Raw genomic sequence first — 21,464 nt, 5'->3', positions numbered from 1 at the left:
TATCGTGTGTGCTTCTTTTCTTGAGTGATTAACTTTTTCAGAGTTTTGCTTTGTTGATCATAACTTATTTGCAATATTTAACTGGTTTTTTTTGCCCTATTTAAATATTTGCATGTTACTATTTGAGAGTCGTCAAGTCTTTGAAAAGTGTGCTTCTTTCCCTATTCCTTCCTAAGCAGTTATTTGTAAATTATCTCCAGATTGGAGTTTGAAAATTCTGTTTGGATTATCGGCTATGGCCTTCACGATAAGACACATCACAAAAGTTTCAGTAAAATCAACTGGTAGTGTAAACTTTTTACACAAGTGTTCTGACTGCTTTTTAATGAACTTACTTACCTTTGAAAGTTGTGTAATGTCCAGAGTTATGCCTGGTCTTTCATTTCTACCCCCACTACATCACTTTGGAAGCAATATTATTTTAGCTTTCATAAATGAGAACAGTAGATAGATAACATTGGATTGAATTACTTGTAGTTGTCTTAGGTGAGGCAGGAAATTAGTTTAGCAGATATTGAATTTATTGCAGAAAGATGGCTATACATTTCAGTAGATTTAACTCTTCTATTTATCTACAAACGGTTAGTGCAGATTTCTCCATGCTGTCCCATCAGTTTTTCAATCATGGTCTGCGGGAAGACCACTTTTGGGAGGTGACTGATGCCCATCTGATCCTTGGCATCTGGGGAGCACATAGGTACATTATGATGGTTTTCTGTGTGGAAAGCTATGCCATCATGAACATGGAATCCAGCTATTCATTTCACCTAGGCTGCTAAACAGTTCTCATTAGTTATGTTGGTCACCATTGACTAGGGCTGGATTTGAGGTGATAATAGTTGAAAGGCTTCCAGTCCCCTGATCAGTCTTGTCCCTGGTGTATTTGTATTCTCTGAATAGATTAATTTGCTTGTTAACCTGCAGAGTTACTCTAAATAGCACCATTTGACATCTGAAGTCTTGCATTTTTATTGTAAAAACAATTGAATGTTTGGGATTTGTTAGTATTATGACATTGTTCATTTTTATAATGTCTACAATGCAAACATTCAGAAAATGTTTTTCCTGAAATTAGGAATTATAATTCCTAACCTGTTTTCTCTTAATCCCAGTACTCTTCCTTTCTACTCTCTCCAAAACCTTGGGGGGGAGGGGGGGGGAGGGGGGAAATTAAAGTATTTACATCTCTCGTGTAGCAAAGTTTGAGGAATATATTTGATCTAAAAACCCTGTGCTCAAACTGATATTCTGAGTTGTACTGAAGTAAATGTGTGGACAAAATTGAACTGATTGCTATTAGATCTATTTCTTCTACAAAATATAAAAATTACAAGTCCGTGTTTAAGGTGAAATCCTAATTTTAAAGCAGAGATAGGCAACTTTAAGGAAGTAAAGGGGGGCCACAAAATCCACTAAAACCCTTTTTAGTTTATTGTGCAACTCAAATGTTTTACAGTACAGCATGTTTGCATACAGCTAACTATTCACAGTGTAAAACCAAAGTTTTCTTAAATATAAATACAGCACCACCTTTAAATTAAGAAAAAATTGAAACATTTTTCACTAATCTTTTTCAATATGCAGAAGAGCAGGGGATTAATAAATGAAAATAGCAAATAACGTTTTTTCTTTGCTGCTTATTGTTACAGTATCTTACTGTGTGAAACTTGAGGGTGAGCCTCAGTCTATATATCAATTTATATCTATCAATTTTAGTGCATCTAACTCGTTAAGATGGGAGAGTGTTTTCATCTGTCAGTCAATTCCTTTTCTTTGATTTCAAATGATTCAGTGTAGAGAAGTTACTTTCACAGATGTAAGTGCTTCCAAACATAGAACACAATTTCAACAACCAGTTTTTCAGATTTGGGAAATGGGACTCCGAAAGCAGTTTCCAAAACTGAATATCACTTTCATTAGCTGCAACCAAGAAAAGATCAGCCTGCAGTTTGCAGTTACTGTTGCAGTTCAGAAGGCTGGTCATTGACAACAGCTGCAAGTGGATCATTAAAAAGGATCAGGTGAGGCTGAAAACTTGTAAAATCTGTAAAATTTGGTGATATTAAGCATCATTTCAACATCAGTAGCGTTCCAGCTACACTGACTTGCGTTCATGCCACGCTGGGCAAAAGTGGGTAAAATGGGCAAAATCCAAATGCAACAGGTGAGTCTTTTGAAAAGTCCAACTTTTCTTCTGAAACTATCCAGGTGATCAATGAGGTCTAACAGAGTCTGGTCCATGCCTTGTAATTGCAGATTCAAATAATTCAGAGGTTGGGTTGTGTCAATAAAAAATGCCCTATTAAAAAGAAAAATGGAATATTCCAGCTTTTCCAGTAACTCCTTGGTATCAAAACTTGCAGTGTTTTTCAGAAAGGCAATTAAATCTTTGAAGTGCAAGGAATCTCTTAAAAAGCATTTACCACAAATCTGCGATGATGCAGTGATCTGTTGCCACTTCCAATCAAGTTTGTAACTTTCACAACCCCATTCATGACATGACATGATCTGAGTTCAGCAATTTTTCTACACAACCCCACTGCTTTGATAAATGTTGAAACTTGACCTTTAGTTCACTCACAGCAGGTGCTCCATCAGTAACAACAGCCACCAACTTTTCAAAAATCTGCAACCACCTCAACTACATCAAAAATATCTGGACCCTTCGTTGTGTGCGATGAGGTTAACTTTGTAAGTTCTTCATGCAGATGAAAATTATTGTCAAACTAAAGAAGTGTACAGCCACTCCTAACAACTAGTCTTCCACTTTTTTATGTGCAATATGTTTATCATAGGAAAAGAACAGTTGAGAAAAAATGTCATAGTAAAATAAATCTATTAACTGTTTGCGGGCCAAATAAACCAATCTGGTGGGTTGTATGCAGCCCCTAGGTCACAGCCCTGCTTTAAATTATGGAAATGAACACTTAAGTATTTGGTGCCAGTAATACAGGCCCTGATGGTATAAGCAGTATCAGGCATGTGCACCCCTGGTCAATGTCCTGGGCAGCAGGCAGCGCCATGGGCTATTCTTGGGCATCCTCATCCCCCACCTAGGGCAGGTGGAGGGTATAGGGCTCCCCACAGCAGCCTATGCTCCTCTTACCATGGCCCAGCTCAGGTTTCCTGCCTGGCCAGGGGGGATAGGGTCTTGGGAAAGAGGAGCAGCAGGGAGTGAGGCCTCATTGAAAGAGGAAGAGTTGGGGGCGGGGCTCCTGCACTTTTGCCTTTTGAAAGGGTGGTAATCCTATTCCCATTTCCCAAGCATTGAACAGCACTACTGATAATAGTGCTAATGATATTGACCACCAAGTGCTTTAAGACAGAGGTGGTCAAACTGGTCCACGGACCACTCCATTCAAGTGGTCCACAGACAGGTCCCTCCAAGGTGCGAGCCTGGGTGACTGCACATAGACACTGAAGGGCCTCCCATCTAATTAGTGGAGCCATGCAGGCGTGGCTCCACTAATTTAGGTGCCTGGACCCTGGAGAAGATGCACAGGTAAGGTGAGGTGGTGGCCTTGGGGGCAATGGGGGTAGGTGGGAGGGGGCATTGGGGTGAGACTAGGGGGTGGGGGGAATTTGGAAGGTGCAGGGCTGCGGCGGCCAGAGAAAAAGGCGACTTTTCCCAGCTCCAGGGCTGTGGCTGCCAGGGAGAGACCCCCCTCCTTCCCAGCTACAGCTCAGGGGCTGCCGTGCCGGGGGAGAGAGGGTACATCCATTGCATTAGAACGGTAAGACTACTGTTATCAGTTGTGTGCTTTTATTTGTAGAACAACAAAATGTTTATTTTAAGGTTTTTTTTTAGAGAGAGAGCCTTTATCCAAAGTGCTTTACAATAGTTAGCTAACGGTACAAACATTTGGAAAGATCATTAAGTGGTCTGCTGAGACCCTCAGCAATTTTCAAGTGGTCCGCGGGGAAGAAAGTTTGAGCACCACTGCTTTAAGACATACGGATGAAAGGGGCCTTCGAGCTTAGTGTTGGCTCTGTGGGTTTTCAGCTAACTTAGCAATGCGCATGTTCTCTTCAAGTAGAAATGTTTGCTGCTCAAGGTGATCATGTGGACTGGGGGGAAAAAAAGGTTTTGTGATGCACCTAAAATCATTTTATGGGGTTAGCAAAATAACCTGGCAGGTGGTGCCTGTGATACTGCTCTAGCTGTGCACACTCTGGGGTAGGTAACTCCTGTCTGGAAGATCCAATTCCCCCACGGCTCAGGGGAATGGGGGGCCAGCTCCCCTCCAGCTCGATCAGGCCTCTACCCTCTAGCAGCTCTGGCCGTGTCTTGCCGGGCGGGGGGGAAGAGTCCAGACTCTTCAGCTTTGGCCTCTAATGCTTTGCCTCTGGTGCCATGGCGGTTGGCGTCAACTCCCACCCCTTATGTTTTGGGCACGTGACCAACGGTGCTCCTTTTCCCATTGGCGCTGGGCCGGTAACGTCATCAATCCCATCCGGAAGGCGGAAGTGAAGAGGCGGCTTCCGGCGCGGTGTCGGTCAGAGCTCGGGTGGTGCCGGGCTGCGGTTGGAGTCGTTACTGGAAGGGGAGCCGGTAGGTGGGTCCGTTACGCTCAGGGAGTCCCTTGTCTCCCCCCCCCCCCCCCCGCCCCGGTCATAAGGGGGCTGTTCCATCTACCTCCTCGCGCCTCCTGCCGGGCGTCGCACACCGCCCTTGCGGGTAGGGGGCAGCTGTTCCCCGAGGGGAGCTGGTGGCTTGCCCCGGTGAAGGGAGAACCCACCCGACGCCCCCCATCACTGATTGACCCACAGACCCACCTGCTTGTCCCTGGACTGATCCCCTCCTACCCTGCCTGCTTTTCTCGTGCCCTGGATCCCCCCTCCTCCCGCGTGTGTCCCTCGTGCTTGGTGGAGGCAGTGAAAGATGGGCGGCCCTTCTTGCCCTATGCCCAGGGTTGCTTCTGGCCTTGTTATGGCTGGTGGAGGTGGCTGGGCCCCTGGAGTTTTTGCGCTCACCATTTCCCTCCATAAACTCCTTTTAGGCATCTGTGTGTCATAAACAGGAAAAGAGTTCAAGATTTTGTTGGTTGGTTTAAATCCTTTGTGATGGGTCACCCCTGAAAGGCTGCCTGTCATTCATTGACTATTGCTTTTCTATATAAAAGTTCTCACTCAACAATTCCAGCTTTGTGGCTGCAAAATAAACACCCTCTTGTGTAAAAAGAATACTGACCTTGAAACCATCTGGCCATTGACATGTCATGCATGCCAATTCTGGTCTTTGCTGGAAGACTTTTGGGAAGAAGGGGTGTCTCAAGACATATATTGTTTGCTTGCATAACTTAATGGAAGAGTTGGGATCAATTGAAGTTTTAACAAAGATTTCCTCTATCCCCCCCCCATGCATTGTTTGCAACCCAAACACTGCATTATAGAAACAAATCCACTGTTTCTATTGTATAAGCTGTTGGAAAGATGAAGAGCAAGCAGTAGACATGTTGATGTAAATTAGACTTAAACTGGTTTCTTAAACTTAAAGCATTGCAAAGTTTTTTTTATAAGTAATTTTTTTTTTTTTTTTTTAAAAACGTCAGTCCCTTGGTTTTCAATTCTATTTTATTGCCTCTTATATCAACAGATTCTGTCAGAGGATTGGAAAGAACCATGGTGTGCATTCCTTGTATCGTCATTCCAATTCTGCTCTGGGTCTATAAGAAATTCCTTGAGCCATATGTCTACCCTATAATTTCACCTTTCATTAAGCGCATATGGCCTAGGAAAGCTGTGCAGGGAACACTGGCCACCAAACAAGGTCAAGGAGACAGTACTGGAACTATTCTGGGGACGTCAACCACAAACCTAGGCCCAACAGATGATTTTGGAATGTATAAGGTAAGCAATATATTTTAAAGCACGTTAGAGGAGGGAGGGAGGTAGCTAAGCAAGGAATCCCCAAGTAGAGCACCCTATAACAATCCAACCTGGAAGTCACAAGGGCATGGTGGATTGTTTTGGGGGAAATTCAGATATGACAGAAAAGGTTGTGACTGTCTAACCAGGTACAGTTTTCTTAAGTAGGGAGAACAATTGCCCCAAATCAACCTCTGAGACCTCTTGGAACAGAATCATCCTAGAATGGCATGCTCTATCCCAGCTATATCTAATAGTTCTGCTTAAGAGCTTTTCTGACTCCTTACTTCTCCACTACAAAAAATTCAGCAATTAAATCCTAATCCTAAATCTGATGCATTAAGCAGAACTGAAGCCAGTTTCTTGTACTGGCTCTACAGTCCCAGTAAAAAGTCGTGTTTACTGACCAACATGTTTCAAGTGGCTTTTTTGTTTTGTTTTTTTATAACACGGTAACTTTTTTTACCATAATTACATGTTAATATCCAAAGAAATGGGCATAAGCTCTTCTATATACTTTTTTTTCCCTCTGGCCTTTTAGAAAGTAAGAATTGTATATAAGACTTTACCTAACTTCTTTAAATTTCAGTCTGTTAGTGCAAATTTCTCAGAACTGAGGCAGATGTTCTGAACTCCTCTCTTCATTCTTTCCTCCCCAACTAAACTCTAGGGTTCTGAATGTGAAGAATTTTTTTCTTTGCCATTTGTTCATGGTACTCTCTCTTACTTCCAATTTCAGATTGAAAGCAATGGGGTCGCAAATGGAATCACTGCAAAGGGACCAACGGAAGTTTCTGACAAGAAGACTGATTAAAGGAACTTGTTCATTAGGAACTTTTCTTTGCTGTACAATGTGAACTGGTGATACTGTTCCCACTTTGAGATTTGGTGGCCCTTCTACCTGAAAGGAAGCATGAGTTGTTTATAGCAGAGGGTTTCCTCTGCCACTGAAATGGGTGAATTTAGCAGCTCTCTCTTTAAGATGTTTGAGAAGTTGTTTTAAACTATTCTTATTCCTTACTACATTTTACTCACTGAAATTCTCTGCATCTGTAATGCAGTTCAGATGATAAGGTTAGATAGCCTAGATTAATTTATTTTTATCAATAAATGAAGCTTTACATGGTAAATGTGTCAGTTTCTTATAGTTGTCTTGTAATGCATCTAAAATCCATGTATTTTATAACAGTTCCTGAAACTCAAACTTCATTGTAGCTCATTACTCTGCTCTCAGAGCCTCATGCAAAAGGTTAGGGTTTCATCCAATATAGTTTGATGGAGTAATGTGCAATCTCTTGCTCTAAGAGCTATAACTCTCCCATCCCTGCTAAAGATGTTCTGGATTGCACTGAGGACACCAGCGTGTTTCTTGGCAATGCTATGAAGAAAACTTATAAAAAGAGATCTCCACCTGGTAACCAATAAGCTAGAATAGGTGCAATATTTACAGGATTTATTTAGTTTATTGGAAGCAGAAAGCAAGCCCTGAGGAATGGCAGGGATGTAGCATGAGAAAATTACTATGTTGTGTGCAAGCCGCCATAGTTAAGATTGTAGATGTCAGAATTGTAAAATTCAGAATAAGTCCAGAAAAATCTGGTTAACCTACTTATGTAACTTAATTAAAACAAAATGGCATTTTATTAAAACTTGTTTCTTATAAAATGTTTCTAGTTTTTTTTCTTTCTATTTTAAAATTTAGTTCTTGGAATGGAAAAGTCTCAAAGCTTAGGGGAATATTATATAGACCGGGACCCCAACACAGGGATGGCATCTGAACTGCTTGCTTTGTTTGTGGCTGGCTTCCTGACTTCTCATCCAGTGCCAGGTCTGGCCCCCAATAGGAAAAGCTGCTTTCTGTCCTGCTCTGCTCCTAACTCTATTAATGGAAACTGTGCTATTTTAGATGCCTCTCAGCTCTGCAGAGCGTAAAGGTAATAGTCCCTTTCTGTATACACCTCCAGTGCAACTGTTCTGTTTGGAATCGTACGTGAGTCAAGGCAATTCAGAGGAGGGGCTTCTACTGAATAGTCCAAAAATATGTGACAGGTCTGGAGAAGAACTATTTTGGGTGGTTCATGGAGGGCATAACTAGGAGACACAGCACTGAGTCCCATTGGGTAGATAGAAAGATTAACCTAAATAATCTATACAGAAGCCCCTGGAACCCATAAGATTGGGTCCCTAATCCATGAACTATTGGAACTCATTTATAAAACTTTTCGTAAACATTACGTGAATATATTGTCTCATACTATATAATTTGAATTTATAATCCCTATTCCATGATGAGATATCTTTGATCTATAACGTATCTTAATTAAAACTATTATAAAAAAAAATCTTTAATTTTTTTTTTAAATCATTGATTTTTATCCACCCTGGCCGTTAAATCCCCCGTCACTACCAAGTCCTGTGTTTTGGATTATTTTGTTTGTTGGGGGAAAAAAGCCTCATCTGCCACATCTTCCTGGCTAGGTGGCCTATAGTAGACCTCTACCATGATATCACCCTTGTTTGTTACCCATTTTATCCTTACCCAGAGACTTTTAACAAGTCTATCTCCTATTTCCATCTCAAACTCAGTCCAAGTGTATGCATCTTTGATATCTAAGGCAATACCTTCTCCTTTTTTTCTCTGCCTGTCCTTTCTGAGCAAGCTGTATCCTCCTATACCAACATTCCAGTCATGTGTATTACCTGTGATGCCAACTGTCATAGTTGTGTTTAACAACCAGCATTTCTAGTTCTTCCTGCTTATTCCCCATACGTCTCACAATAGTATACAGACCTCTAAGATACCAATTTGATTTCCCCTCTATTTTCTCCCTTATCCCTGCTATAATGGCCCATGTTCTCCCCAGATTCTGACCCTTTTCCCAGGTCTCCATGTTTTTGACTTACCTCTGGTCTTTTGTCTCTTGCCCCCATCAAACCTAATATAAAGCCCCCCTCACTAGGTGAGCCAGTCTGTATCCAAAGATGCTCTTCCCCTTCTTCAGTAGGTGGACCCCATCTCTGCTCAGCAGTTCTTCTCAAAACAACATCCCATGGTCAAGGAAGCCAAAGCCCTCTTGGCAACACCATCCTGGCAGCCAGGCATACACCTCCAGGATGCATCTGTCTCTGCCTGGTTCTTTATAAGTGGTATTTTTACACATTATGCAGATCAAGCTCCTGTGGGTTTAGTCTGAAGCTCCCCTAGGGCCAGGATGAGGTGCCTAAAGATGCATATAGACACCTGTGACAGGCCCATTGGTGCCATCTGGAAAAAGGGTTTATTGTCCTTTACAAGCCCATCCTGTGTCAGACCTGACAAACTCATTATACTTAATATAGTACCACTTTCAGAGTATTTCTTCATGAAGGGTTGCATGTGAGGTCTCAGCTGAAAGCTTATAACTTAGCAATACTCACACACAACTTGCAACGATTATATGGGTAGTTTTAAGGAATAATGTAACTATATTGAAATCTATTCCTTATGGCCTTGAAGTAAAAGTTGAGAGTCCCTGGTGACTATGTCTCAGTGTTGGCCCATTCAAGTGGGAGGTTGTTTTTCCCCCTACTTGGTTAACCAGTAAGGTAAAGCCCTATCTCTACCATTCCCTTATGCCAGAACCATCAGTGGAAAACAATCAGACAACTGCAAACAGTGAAAACCACTTGGAAGTAAAAAGGAACATTATAGGAGACATGAGATCATCCTGTCTATGAATAAAGCCAAAAGACTGATTCAGTATATCACAGGATGGAGAAAGACACTCTGCATCCGTTCATTGAGGAGACATCTTGTTGAGCAGGGGTGTTTCATGAAAGATTAGATCCTGGTCCTTGGGAAGCCATCCAGTTCTGTGCCAGACTGCACTTTGACAGGGGGAGAGGAGGTAGAACCCGACTTTATTACCTAGGAAAGGTAACAATTAAGTGTAAGTTCTAATTCACATTTTATGATTTTGTTTTATATTGTAACCATTTGTTTCCATTCTTGTTTCTACTGGAAGTATTTTTTCCACACAACTCACAGACAACCTGTGGAACTCCTTGCCAGAGGATGTTGTGAAGGCCAAGACTATAACAGGGTTCAAAACAGAACTAGGCAAGTTCAGGAAGGATAGGTCCATCAATGGCTATTAGCCAGGATGGGTAGGGATGGTGTCCCTGGCCTCTGTTTGCCAGAAGCTGAGAATGGGCCACAGGGGATGGATCACTAGATGATTACCTGTTCTGTTCATTCCCTCTGGTGCACTTGGCATTGGCCACTGTTGGAAGGCAGGATACTGGGCTAGATGGACTTTGGTCTGACTCAGTATGGCTGTTCATATGTTCTTTCTTAAATAATTCTTTTGTTTTATAAGTACACTGTGTTATACAGGAGCAGTGCAGAACCTAAGGTAAAACTGGGGTACACTTTCTTTGGAAACAGAGGATCCAGAATTTATGTAAGTAGCCAATGTCAGGGGCTGGATATCTCTTGGGAATATTTCAAGGGCACTTAAGTGCACCTCTTTTTAACCTGCAAGGCAAAGACAGGGCTGTGTAATCTGGAGGAGAGTGAGAGTTGCTGATAGCTCCCTGACACCTAGCTACCACAGGCAAGACTCCCTCATGCAAGAGATAACCCACCCCTGTGAGTCACTTTATCTGAGAACTGGAGACTAGTCTACTCTCACACTCTACTTTTAAAGCTGTTCTACTTTGTATAAACTCAAATATTCATTGGGCCAGAAAGAATGACTATAGGCAGGTGTTTAAGGCACTCACTTGGGGAGGTAAGAGATGTGGATTCAAATTAAGTCAGGTAGAGAGAAGATTTGAATCTTTACCTTCTACCTCCTTAATCCACTAGGCTACAGAGTCACTCTCACTCTCTTTTGGCCAGTGAATACTAATAATCTAGTTGGGAACCTCCCAAGAAATCCAGGAGACCTAACAGAGAAGCAAGGAGGAGTGACTGCAGCAGGGGAATGTGTGAACCATATCCCATGACTCTGCAGACTGGCTGGTGCTGTGACAAACCCACCAACCTCACCATCAGCCCCAGCACCCTCCGTAGAATCCCTTTTATGGATTCCTGTTTGCAAAGACACTCTGCCGTCACCTGTAGAAATCTGTGTTCCTCAGGGCTGAGTTGTCTCCTCATCTGATTCTGGAGGCCATGTTCCCCTCCTCACCTCCCCACCCCATTATCCTCTGCAACAAGTGTCATTTCCTAGCCTGCAAATGCTTGACTTTGCAACCTTAGTGTTTCGAATGTAATTTTTCTTGGCAGCATCAATTGCAGGGAAGGTCCTGCATGGCCCCTGCAGCCCTGAGCTGGAGCATGCTCAGCACAAATGGAATCTTTGGAAGACCTGTGAAGCCAAAATAACAAGTCTGACTATCTGCATACTGAGATCTTTCAAAGGCTTATAACTTGGGCCAAGTGTTCACAGGGACAGCAACAGGAACAAGAGACCCAGGTTACATTTCAAGTCCCTGCTCCAAAGCTCGTTAGCCCTAGAGCTTCTCAACAAAATGGTTGTAAAAAAAATTTAACCTGGGCAAAACACTTTCCCCTAATCTCGTTCTTGGGATCGGTTGAACCATCTTTGTTAACTTTCAAAAAAGAGTTCAGGCTGAGACAGGCACTAAAGCATGGAAAATTTCAAACTGAACGGTTGAAGTTTGGCAAAGTTATAAAAAAGGAACAGGGTTTTTATAATGGGAAATGTTGTGGAACTTTAACTACAGGCGTTGTTACCTGTGCCATACAGAATAAAATAATCAACTGTTAAGTGGAATATTAAAATAAGAAGTTCAGTTCCCCCTCCCCTCTGCCATGTATTAATAGGAAACATTCTTGTATGACTTATCTCTTTAAGTTCAGTTTTGGGACATCCCAAGAGATGAGGCTCCAGCCACAAGCAATGGAAGAGTGGGCCATAGCCTAATATACATCAGTAACTTTTCCTGTTTTAATGAAAAAACAGATTGACAGAGCCAGAGGAGTACCCAGAAGTCACCTACTACAGGACAGGCCCAACAAAGAAAAAAGCCACTAGCCGTCACTTTCAGCCCCCAACTAAAACCTCTCCAGTGCATCAAAGATCTACAACCTATCCTGAAAGATGATCCCTCAGTCTCACAGATCTTGGGAGACAGACCTGTCCTTGCTTACAGACAGCCCCCCAACCTGAAGCAAATACTCACCAGCAACAGAACAAAAACACTAACCCAGGAGTCTATCCTTGCAACAAAGCCCGATGTCAACTCTGTCCACATATCTATTCAAGTGACATCATCATAGGACCTAATCACATCAGCCACATCATCAGGGGCTCGTTCACCTGCACATCTACCAATGTGATATATGCCATCATGTGCCAGCAATGCCCTTCTGCCATGTACATTGGCCAAACCGGACAGTCTCTATGCAAAAGAATAAATGGACGCAAATCTGACATCAGGAATTATAACATTCAAAAACCAGTAGGAGAACACTTCAACCTCTCTGGTCACTCAGTAACAGACTTAAAGGTGGCAATCTTGCAATAGAAAAGCTTCAAAAACAGACTCCAATGAGAAACTGCTGAACTTGAATTAATATGCAAACTAGATACCATCAATTTAGGCTTGAATAAAGACTGGGAATGGCTAAACCATTACACACATTAAATCTATTTCCCCATGTTAAGTATCCTCACACCTTCTTGTCAAACTGTCTGAAATGGTCATCTTGATTATCACCACAAAAGTTTTTTTTCTCCTGCTGATAATGCCTCATCTTAATTAATTAGCCTCTTAGAGATGATAGGGCAACTCCCACCTTTTCACCTTCATTGATTTGACATCTACCATACCATTCTCTCACTAGAAGGGAAAACCTATAATGGCAGCAGGCCGTAAAAGAGACCCAGTTTGGGTCTCATTTATCTTTGAGTTGTGAAGAATATGTATTAAGGTTATAACAACCAACAAGAATGCCCTTTTATGTAGAAATCCATGATTAAATTGAGTCTTCCTGACTAGTGATTTAAATCAAATCCACCCTGCCTAGGGCTTGTCTTCACCACCGGCTAAATCGGCGCTGCTGTGATTGATGCAGCGGTGTCGATTTAGTGGGTCTGGTGAAGACGCGATAAGTTGATGGGAGAGCGCTCTCCTGGTGACTTCAATACTCTACCTCCCCAAGGGGTGAAAGCTATGTTGACTGGAGAGCATCAACATAGCACAGAGTAGACACCGCTGTAAGTTGAACTAAGCTATGTCGCCTTAAGTTATGTAACTTAACTGGCGCAATTTAGATCAACTTTCCTCGTTAGTGTAGACCACGCTCCAGCCATCTGTGGGAAAATAACACAGCAGGGCACAGATTGGGGACAATTTTTTATTTCAGAATGTGGAGAAAGCTACTAGGGGAGAGGCTGTTCTAGATTTGATTTTAACAAATGGGAAGGAACTCATTGAGAATTTGAAAGTGGAAGGAACTTAGGTGAAAGTGATCATGAAATGAGAGAGTTCACAATTCTAAGAAATGGTAGGAGAGAAAACAGCACAATGAAGATAATGGATTTCAAGAAGGCAGACTTTAGCAAACTCAGGAAGTTGGCAGTTTTTCAAGGAGACATTATTAAGGGCACAACAGCAAACTATACACTGCGTAGGAATGAGAGGAAGTATGGAATGAGACCACCCTGGCTTAACCAGGAGATCTTCTCTGGGTGTACCAGCTCCAAATCATCTCTCTCTTCCTAGGGAGTGACTGCAAACTACCTCCTGCAGTCCCCAAACACTCCTCCCACTTCAACAAATTACAGTCCCCATCCCAAATCACTTACTATTGCATAAATAAATGATCATTTATATATTGTGCTTATGTTCTAAGGCAGATTATGTTGCTTTGTCATATATTGTCTGCCTGTAGCAAGGTTAAAATACTATTGCTTACATTTGCATTACTCGAATTTTATATATAATTTTGTGCACACAGATAACAGGATTGGGCTCATGACACTATGAGAGTTTTCATCTTCAGTGGAAGAATGAGATACTTAATTGAATAGATATTGATGGACACAATAGAAAACCTTAAAATACAGTGCTAGATAGCTATATATACACACACACACACACACACACACACATATACTGGATGTTGCCAGAAGCAGGGTAAGTGATCTGATAACCCAAGAGTCTGATGTAGTATGCCAAATCCTATGTTCCTATTGCTGTAACAGTTGCTTTTCATTCAACTTTTTATATTTATCTGAGTTCTCATTAATTGAAAGTACTGTACTATTATCAGAAAATGAAATTAGGCCAAGACATTAAGGAATATCCCAGAATATCTCAACAGGTAATGAGAAAAGCCTCTGGCTATAAGCAGAATTAATTAGAAGGATGACAACTGCAGTATTATAGTTCTGTTTCCAGTCTTATAGGAAAGTGGTGTCATATGAATCCATGAATGGACCCAAGTTCTCTGAGTCAAGGTTATAAATGTCCCAATGTAAAGGGGGATTTAAATGTAAATAATTATTTAAAAACTAAAATCTAAACAAGTCAAATAGACATTGACTGATGGAGTCACACCACATTGGACTGTGAACATATCAGATCTTATAAGCTAAGTATGGATGCAATTAGTTAGCAATTAAATATGAGACAACCAAAGAAAACCCAAATCCTGCAGGTAGTAGTATATATGTGATGCAGTAGGTAATATCTGCAGTGTTTTTGTAACCCTATTGTTCCCAGAATATTAGAGAGACAAAGTGGGTGAGGTAATATCTTTTATTGGATCAATTTCTGTTGGTGAAAGAGACAAAAACTTTTGAGCTTACACAGAGCTCTCAAAAAGGTAGAGTGTCACAGTTAAATGCATGGTGGAAGCTCGAAAGCTTCTTTCTTACCCCAACAGAAGTTGGTCCAATAAAAAGATATCTCACCCACCTTGGCTCAGTAGGTGATAGTCTAGTGGTTTTGGAGGAGACATAAAATTGGGACTCCAACCACATGAGATCATTAAGATCCCATAGTACTTTTTGCATGAGTTTGCCAAGTTTGTATTAATTCTGATGTCATGAGTAAATTAGCTATATTCTACCTACTTAAATTCCCCTGTAGAATCAAGGGGATAACAATATTTTAGGATGGAAAGAAAAAAATTGTATGCACTGTTAAACAGCTGCTGTGTTCCATCCCTGAGGCAATGGCATTTATTAGTGGATGAAGCAATCCCCAGCTATAGTTTGAGTATTTGAGAATCTTTTAACTAACAGGTGCTAAGTGAATGTAACTTATCATCATGGATCTTATTATCTGGGATCTCACTCTACTCTTGGGAGTATTTATTAAACGAAACACCCCTTGGCTGCTCTCCCACCAGCATCAATACTGCTGCTTCTTGAGGATGGTTTAATTATGCTGAGGAGAGAGCTCTCTCCCATTGGCATAGTGCGGCTACATGGGAGACCTTACAGTGGTGCAGTTGCAGCGGCATAGCTGTGCCGCTGTAAGGTCTGTAGTGTAGACACAGCCTTAGCCCCTGTGCCTCAGCTCCTTATCTGTAAAATCAGGATAACAGCATTTTCCTACCTCACAGGGCTGTTGCGATTGTGAAGTGCTCTGGTTAGGGTTACCATACGTCCGGTTTTTCCCGGACATGTCCGGCTTTTTGATAATCAAACCCCCGTCCGGGGGGAATTGCCAAAAAGCCGAACATGTCCGGGAAAAATACCGGCCGGGCACTTCCCCTCCTGGGCTCCAGCTGCTCTGCTCCTCCCCTGACTCTTCGGCTCTGTTTAAGAGCCAAGCTGCCCGAGCGCTACTGGCTTCGGGCAGCCCCCTTGCCTCCGGACCCCGAGCCGCCGGCCGGGCACTTCCCCTCCCGGGCTCCAGCTGCTCTGCTCAGGGCCCGTGGAGTGTCCTCTTTTTTATTTTTTAAATATGGTAACCCTAGCTCTGGTACTATAGTGATGAGAGCTGTATAAGTACTTCAGATAGTCTTTCTTAAAACTCCAGCTCCTGGAGTCACATGGTAAATGAGAACATGGGCATTTGTTTAATAGAAAGTTTCTAGTAAACTTCGCACGGTTGTGAAAGAAAAACATGAAAATGTAGATTCTAAGGCCAGAAGGGACCACTGTGATCATCTAGTTTAACCTCATATATAACCCAGGCCATATCCCTGCATTAATTCCTGTTTGAAATAGAACACATCTTTTAGAAAAAGATCTAATCTTGACTTTAAAATTGCCAGCAATAGAGAATCCACCACAATCCTTGGACTCTTTTTCTGTTAAAGAGTCCAATATGAACACTAACAGTTTCAAAAACCAGAATGCAAATAAAACAAGTGTATTCTTTAAATCTAATGAACCCAATCTCTTGGGCTTGTCTCACAATTTTTTAAACACATCAGGTTGTTAATACTGCCTTTATCTTGTTAGGTTTTTATACCAGGCCTCTCTGGATGACTTCTGCTGTCTTATGTATCTTGAACATTAACTGCAAGTTTAAAAGTCAGGCCTGAGCCTTTCCCTTTTCTCTTGGCTTATGCCCTACCCTGTGACTTAAAACCCCTTAATCAACCTTAAAAGCATCTTATATTAAATTACACCACAACCCGGAGATAAACTTTAAGGCACTCTGTAACACAGCAACATTGAGAACAGGGCAAGAAAACTTAGCTGCATAGCGCAGTAGGAAAAGGAGTTCAGGTCATGCTCCTGAGGCCAGGACAGTCCTCTCTCTCCCCATTGCAAGGGAGAAATGCCTGATTCAAGCCCTCCAGTGCATGGTAACTGGGGTAGATTTCCCTCCCTTGTGGGCACTACCTGGGGCAGGCCCCCTCCCCGCCCCGTTCGTGGACGCGCTCTGCAGGAGTTGGGCAGGTTGCGCCTCCAGCTCCCCCGTAAAGTCCCCCAGAGAACTACATTTCCCAGCATGCTCCTCCTCGCCTGTCGTTGGCCGCGGACGGACGCAGCCGGGGGAGGGGAAGCTGCGGCGGTGACGACGTGGAAAGATGGACGCGGCCTGATCCCGGCGGAGCCAAGGGGTGTGTGGGGTGTCCGGGGAGCGAGCCGGCCCGTCCGACCGCCAGCCGCGCGGGGAGGGGAGCGACAGCCGCTGCCCCTCACCCCCTCCCACGGGAGCAGGAGCCAGGTGAGTCTCCGCCCCTTTCCCCCCCTCCCCAGGTGCGGGGCTGAGCATCTCTGGGGAGAGGGGGTGGTGCCTGGAGGGGAGGCTTAGGGTTGGCTGGGGCTCGAGACGCGGGGCTGGCGGTTGGTTGTGTCTGGGGGGTCGCTGCCGCCCGGGAGATGGCGGTTTGGGAGGGGCGGGGGGAGTAGGACTGGGTGTTGCGATGCGGGCGGGCTATAGGGGGTGGCAGGTGGAGGAAGAAGTGGTGTAGTGCCGGTGTAGAGTCAGAAACTGCTCCCTGTAGGAATGTGCTACCTGTACCAATGTCATCTGATGTAGCTAATTCCTACCTGGGCAGAGCCTCCCCAGCCACAGGGAGACACGCTGGAAGTGGCCTCTCTTCTGCAGGTGTGTCTTCGCTGGAAAAGGGGCCGGGCAAGTATTTTAGGGGTGGTGATCTTTTGGGGAGCGGATGAATTGTGACTTGATAGGGTTTGGAGTTGGGGTGTGTATGTGAGAGAGAGAGATTTGGAGGGATGTTCTATGGTCGTAACTTGATAGGCCCAGAGCCCATTTAAACAAGGGGGTTTCCAAAAAAAATGCAAAGATTTAAAAATGTTTTTGAAATGCAGAAAAATCCTTCATCATGAGCAGGTTATACAATACTCTTAAAAAGTGTCTAAAAGACTAATCTATAGCGAAGGAGTCTTCCTTTCCTCGTAGCAGATCTGCCAGGGTAAATGTTGATGATAAAGGAGGACTAACTAAATACTGTTGGATTTTAGTATAGTTCAATAACAAGTGTGTTTGCTATGCCTTGGTTGGTGCTGCCATCTGTACTTTGTTCCATTTACAATATTTTTGTTTGTTGTTTTAGATAAACATACTAGTGAAAAGAGTAAGAAGAGATTCAAAACTGTTTATCATCGTAGTATCTGAGCGCCTTGCAATCTTTAATTCATTTATCCTTGCAGGTAGTAGTAGTAGGCATCCTTCAGTCTCGAGAGACCATGGGTATGCGTCCCTGAGAGGTAAAGAATTTACTCAGTTGGTTTTATGGCAGCCGCAAACGTGGCTGAAGAGACCCAATTGAGAGAGAGAATCTCTGCCGCATCTGTCACATTTAAAGGTGATGTTTCGAGCCTTTGGGCTCTGCCTTCTGCAAGCTCTTTTCTCCTCTGCCAAGCAGGACGGCTTCCTCTCATAACTCCGGAGACCTCTGTTAAGCTCTTGTTTCCAAAGGCTGCGGCCTTGAGTCTGATCTTGCCATTTGTCCATATCCATGTCCATTTCTTTGAGGCCTCGCTTCCTTGAAATGCAATTTTGGGTGTCCTTTGGGTCTTTTTCCAGATGCCAATTCACCGTAGAGGATGTCCTTTGGGTTGCGCCCATCATTCATTCGTCATACATGCCAAGCAAGCGGAGGCATCTCTGTTTGAGGAGAGTTCGTATGCTGGATATTGCTGGCCCATTTGAGCACCTCAGTGTTGGTGACTGTCCCTCCAGGAGATTCCAAAGATTAGACAAAAGCTACGCATATGAAAGCTGTTGAGCCTCTTTTCCTGATGAGAGTATAAGGTCCATGTCTCGCTCCCATACAAAAATGTACTGATAACACATGCACGATAAACACAGATCTTTGTGTGTTCTGTCAGTTTGTTGTTTTGCCATACCCTCTTGTTCAGTCTAGACATTGTTGTGGCATCTTTTCCAGTGTGGATGTTTCAAGTGAAAGGAACTCAATAGTGGATAGTGGACCCCAGGTATGTGAACTCACAGGTAGGGAAGTGGTATTATTTCTATGTTATAGATGGGGAATTGAGTGACAGAGAGGCCCAGGGACACACAGGAAGTCTGTAGTGGAGCAGGGAAATGAACCCTGGGTTCCTCATTCCCAGATGAGCTCTGTAACCACTGGAACCATCCTTCCCCTTTCTTCCTTTTTCTCTTTGCTTTTTCAAAGTGTCATAGGAGAGAATGCAGGAAATTTTGCCTGGATTTAATATGGTGCACATAGGTGTTTGATACACACACTGTAGTGTTCTGACTTAATGGAATCATCAGTAACATATATTTTCATAGTACCACTATTACCATACTGTTGCACATGTCCATTGGCTTGCTAAAGCAAGTACAGGGTGTACTGGAGTAACTCTCAGCACTGCCTCCATGGAGAGTTCCCCATACAATGATAAAATGCTCAGACTTATCCTTGTGGTTCACTGAGTCTTCCTTCTTCTTTAAAAGGATTGGGCTTGCTAGCCCCATATGTGTTGCGGATATGTGTTGTAGCAGCCAAAGCTGGGAAGACCATGACTTTCAATGCATGGTTAAATAGTCATGCTGTGGTCATCTCTGTCTATGGCACTTTTTGTCTGTATGCTTGTGAAGTCTGGGCCCTATGCTGTTAGTATCTGTTGTTTGTAGCGGTTTACCATGAGAATAGTCACTAAGAAATTTCCCCAGTGTCTTCTTGTTGGAATCATAAGGGATTCTCCTCAGTGCTCCAGGTTGCATCTATGATCTTTTTATATGCAGAGTCTAGAACGGGATCTTTAAGAGAGTTGTCTGTGTGTATATATTTTGTGTTCCTTATCACAGCCCTTACTAATTATGCCTCAGTTGCAATGGAATGGTTTACAATTCTTGCTGTTTTTCTTTTTGCACTTAATAGAGCAGAGGACACTTACGGTGCTCAGGAAATATTCTAATTAAAATTAATTATCTCATATTCATATTACTTTTCATATCTTATATTAGATTGTAAGTTAAGCACTGTCTTTTCATGATGCATCCTCTAGTGCCTGGTGCAACTAGGTCCTGATTCTGCAATCTAAATTTTGGGCCTACAACTAGCTTCTTTCACGGCATATAATATGGGGTAACATGCTAGTTCTAGGCAGTGGCAGTAATCGCTTTAGGTGTTTGTAGGAATAGATAGATTGCACAGATCTAGGAAATATTTAATACATTTTTAAAACCCTCACTGTGTGATTTAGGCCCTGAGGAACTCTTTTTAGAACCCTTCATCCCAACCTCTTAGTTGGTTGTGGAGAGCACAGGCCTAGCCTTGTGTATGTTTAAACCTTTCCCGTGATCACATGAGAGCTCAGTCCTCTTGTGTCTCTCCCCCTGCTCCCTGTGCGGTTCTGCTACCGGACAGTTCTTGGTACTGGAGAAACTTACTGTCTGATCTCAATTTTTTCTTCTAGTAGTGGGGAGAAAAATGAGGAGCAAACCTCCTTGGACACTAGATTTAGTGCCGAGAGGCTTGACCCTGGCTGTCTAAAATGTTTTACAACTTGCAGTATTTGGTGCTCAGTGTATTGTGAGTTTCAGTGCTGCAGCAGTTTTCTTTAGCAAATATCAGTTTATATTAACTCTAGAATTTTTCACAGCTGTGCTCAATCTCAATGTGTTTTTAATACTCTTATGACTGAAAGTTGGCCTTGCAAATTCATCTTTAGGCATCATAAAAACAAAATGACAAGGCTTTTTATATAAAGCAGATACAATGACATATTTAAAATCTGAGAAATCCTATTTGGTGTCTGATGGTCTGTTATCCAAGAGGGTGGATAAAGCAGATCATCCTCATTTTTCAGAACCTGAAAATGCTGTTCAAAATAGGAATCCTATTGTACCTTGCAGTAATTAAACTGGTTGGCAACGTTATTTTCATTTAGAGCAAGTGGTTGGAGCAGCTGACTCTGGTGGTATAGCTTGGGGTAAAATACAGATATAAATCATAATGTGAAGTACAAGATAATTTATATGAATGTTTAAAAAAAAAAGCTAAACAAAGTTGGACTACTTTTGTTCTGTGCAGTATGCAGTTTTATACAGTGTACAGATTTCTAGCTATGTTTAAACTAGTGACACTTAGCTCTATTTTAGAGTCTGCATAACACTCACATGTGGCCAGATTACAGGAGCCAAAATAATTGCCTCTCTAACACTTGATCTATGCAAAAAGGTTATATTCGTATCAAACTTAATGAACATCTAAGTATCTTTCCCATGCCTAGAAGGCACTGCAGATGCCACAGTTGAGATTTCCTTTGTGGAAGTATATTGTGGCCAATAGGCAAGCTCTTTGGGAGAGGAAAGAGGGCTATAAGGTTGAAATGAGTATACACCTCTACCTCGATAGAATGCGACCTGATATAACACGAATTCGGATATAACACTGTAAAGCAGCGGGGAGCCCCGGGCCCTTTAAAGCGCCACTGGAGCCCCACTGCTTTACCGCGTTATATCCGAATTCGTGTGGAGCCCCGGGCCCTTTAAATCACTGCCCAAGCCTGGCTGCTGGAGCCCCGGGGCTTGGGCAGCCAGGCTCGGGCGGTGATTTAAAGGGCCAGAGGCTCCGGCCGCTGCGGTGCGCCCCGGGCCCTTTAAATCCCCGCCCGAGCCCCGCTGCCAGAGCTCCAGCGGTGATTTAAAGGGCCCGGGGCTCCCCACAGCAGCTG

At 43.0% G+C, this 21,464-nt stretch overlaps 2 protein-coding genes across 3 annotated transcripts in view; both read left to right on the top strand.

Moving 5' to 3' along the window:
- Positions 1–5,599: 5,599 nt before the first annotated feature.
- On the top strand, positions 5,600–8,009 carry CUNH18orf32 (chromosome unknown C18orf32 homolog). The gene is made up of 2 exons (XM_029910925.1): positions 5,600–5,850; positions 6,608–8,009. Exons 1-2 carry the CDS (start codon positions 5,623–5,625, stop codon positions 6,680–6,682), a joined length of 303 nt encoding a protein of 100 aa, XP_029766785.1. The 5' UTR covers positions 5,600–5,622; the 3' UTR covers positions 6,683–8,009.
- An 8,862-nt stretch (positions 8,010–16,871) lies between these two features.
- Positions 16,872–21,464, top strand: part of DYM (dymeclin) — a 337,094-nt gene continuing 332,501 nt past the window's right edge. For both annotated transcript variants that reach the window (XM_024204114.2, XM_024204113.2), the window contains exon 1: positions 16,872–17,016. The gene's annotated coding sequence lies outside the window, so the exon portion shown is untranslated. The remainder of the gene's footprint in view (positions 17,017–21,464) is intronic.

Source organism: Terrapene carolina, unplaced genomic scaffold (assembly GCF_002925995.2).
Source record: "Terrapene carolina triunguis isolate 2854851 unplaced genomic scaffold, T_m_triunguis-2.0 Scaffold69, whole genome shotgun sequence".
In the NCBI taxonomy this organism is placed as follows: Eukaryota; Metazoa; Chordata; order Testudines; family Emydidae; genus Terrapene; species Terrapene triunguis.
Note: the sequence above shows the minus strand (reverse complement) of the source record. Positions and strands in the feature narration are given on the sequence as shown.

Coding starts and splice junctions, on each gene's coding strand:
- CUNH18orf32 (XM_029910925.1), top strand. CDS start 5,623: ATGGTGTGCATTCCTTGTATCGTCATTCCAATTCTGCTCTGGGTCTAT. Junction 5,851..6,607: donor ATGATTTTGGAATGTATAAG/GTAAGCAATATA, acceptor TTCCAATTTCAG/ATTGAAAGCAATGGGGTCGC.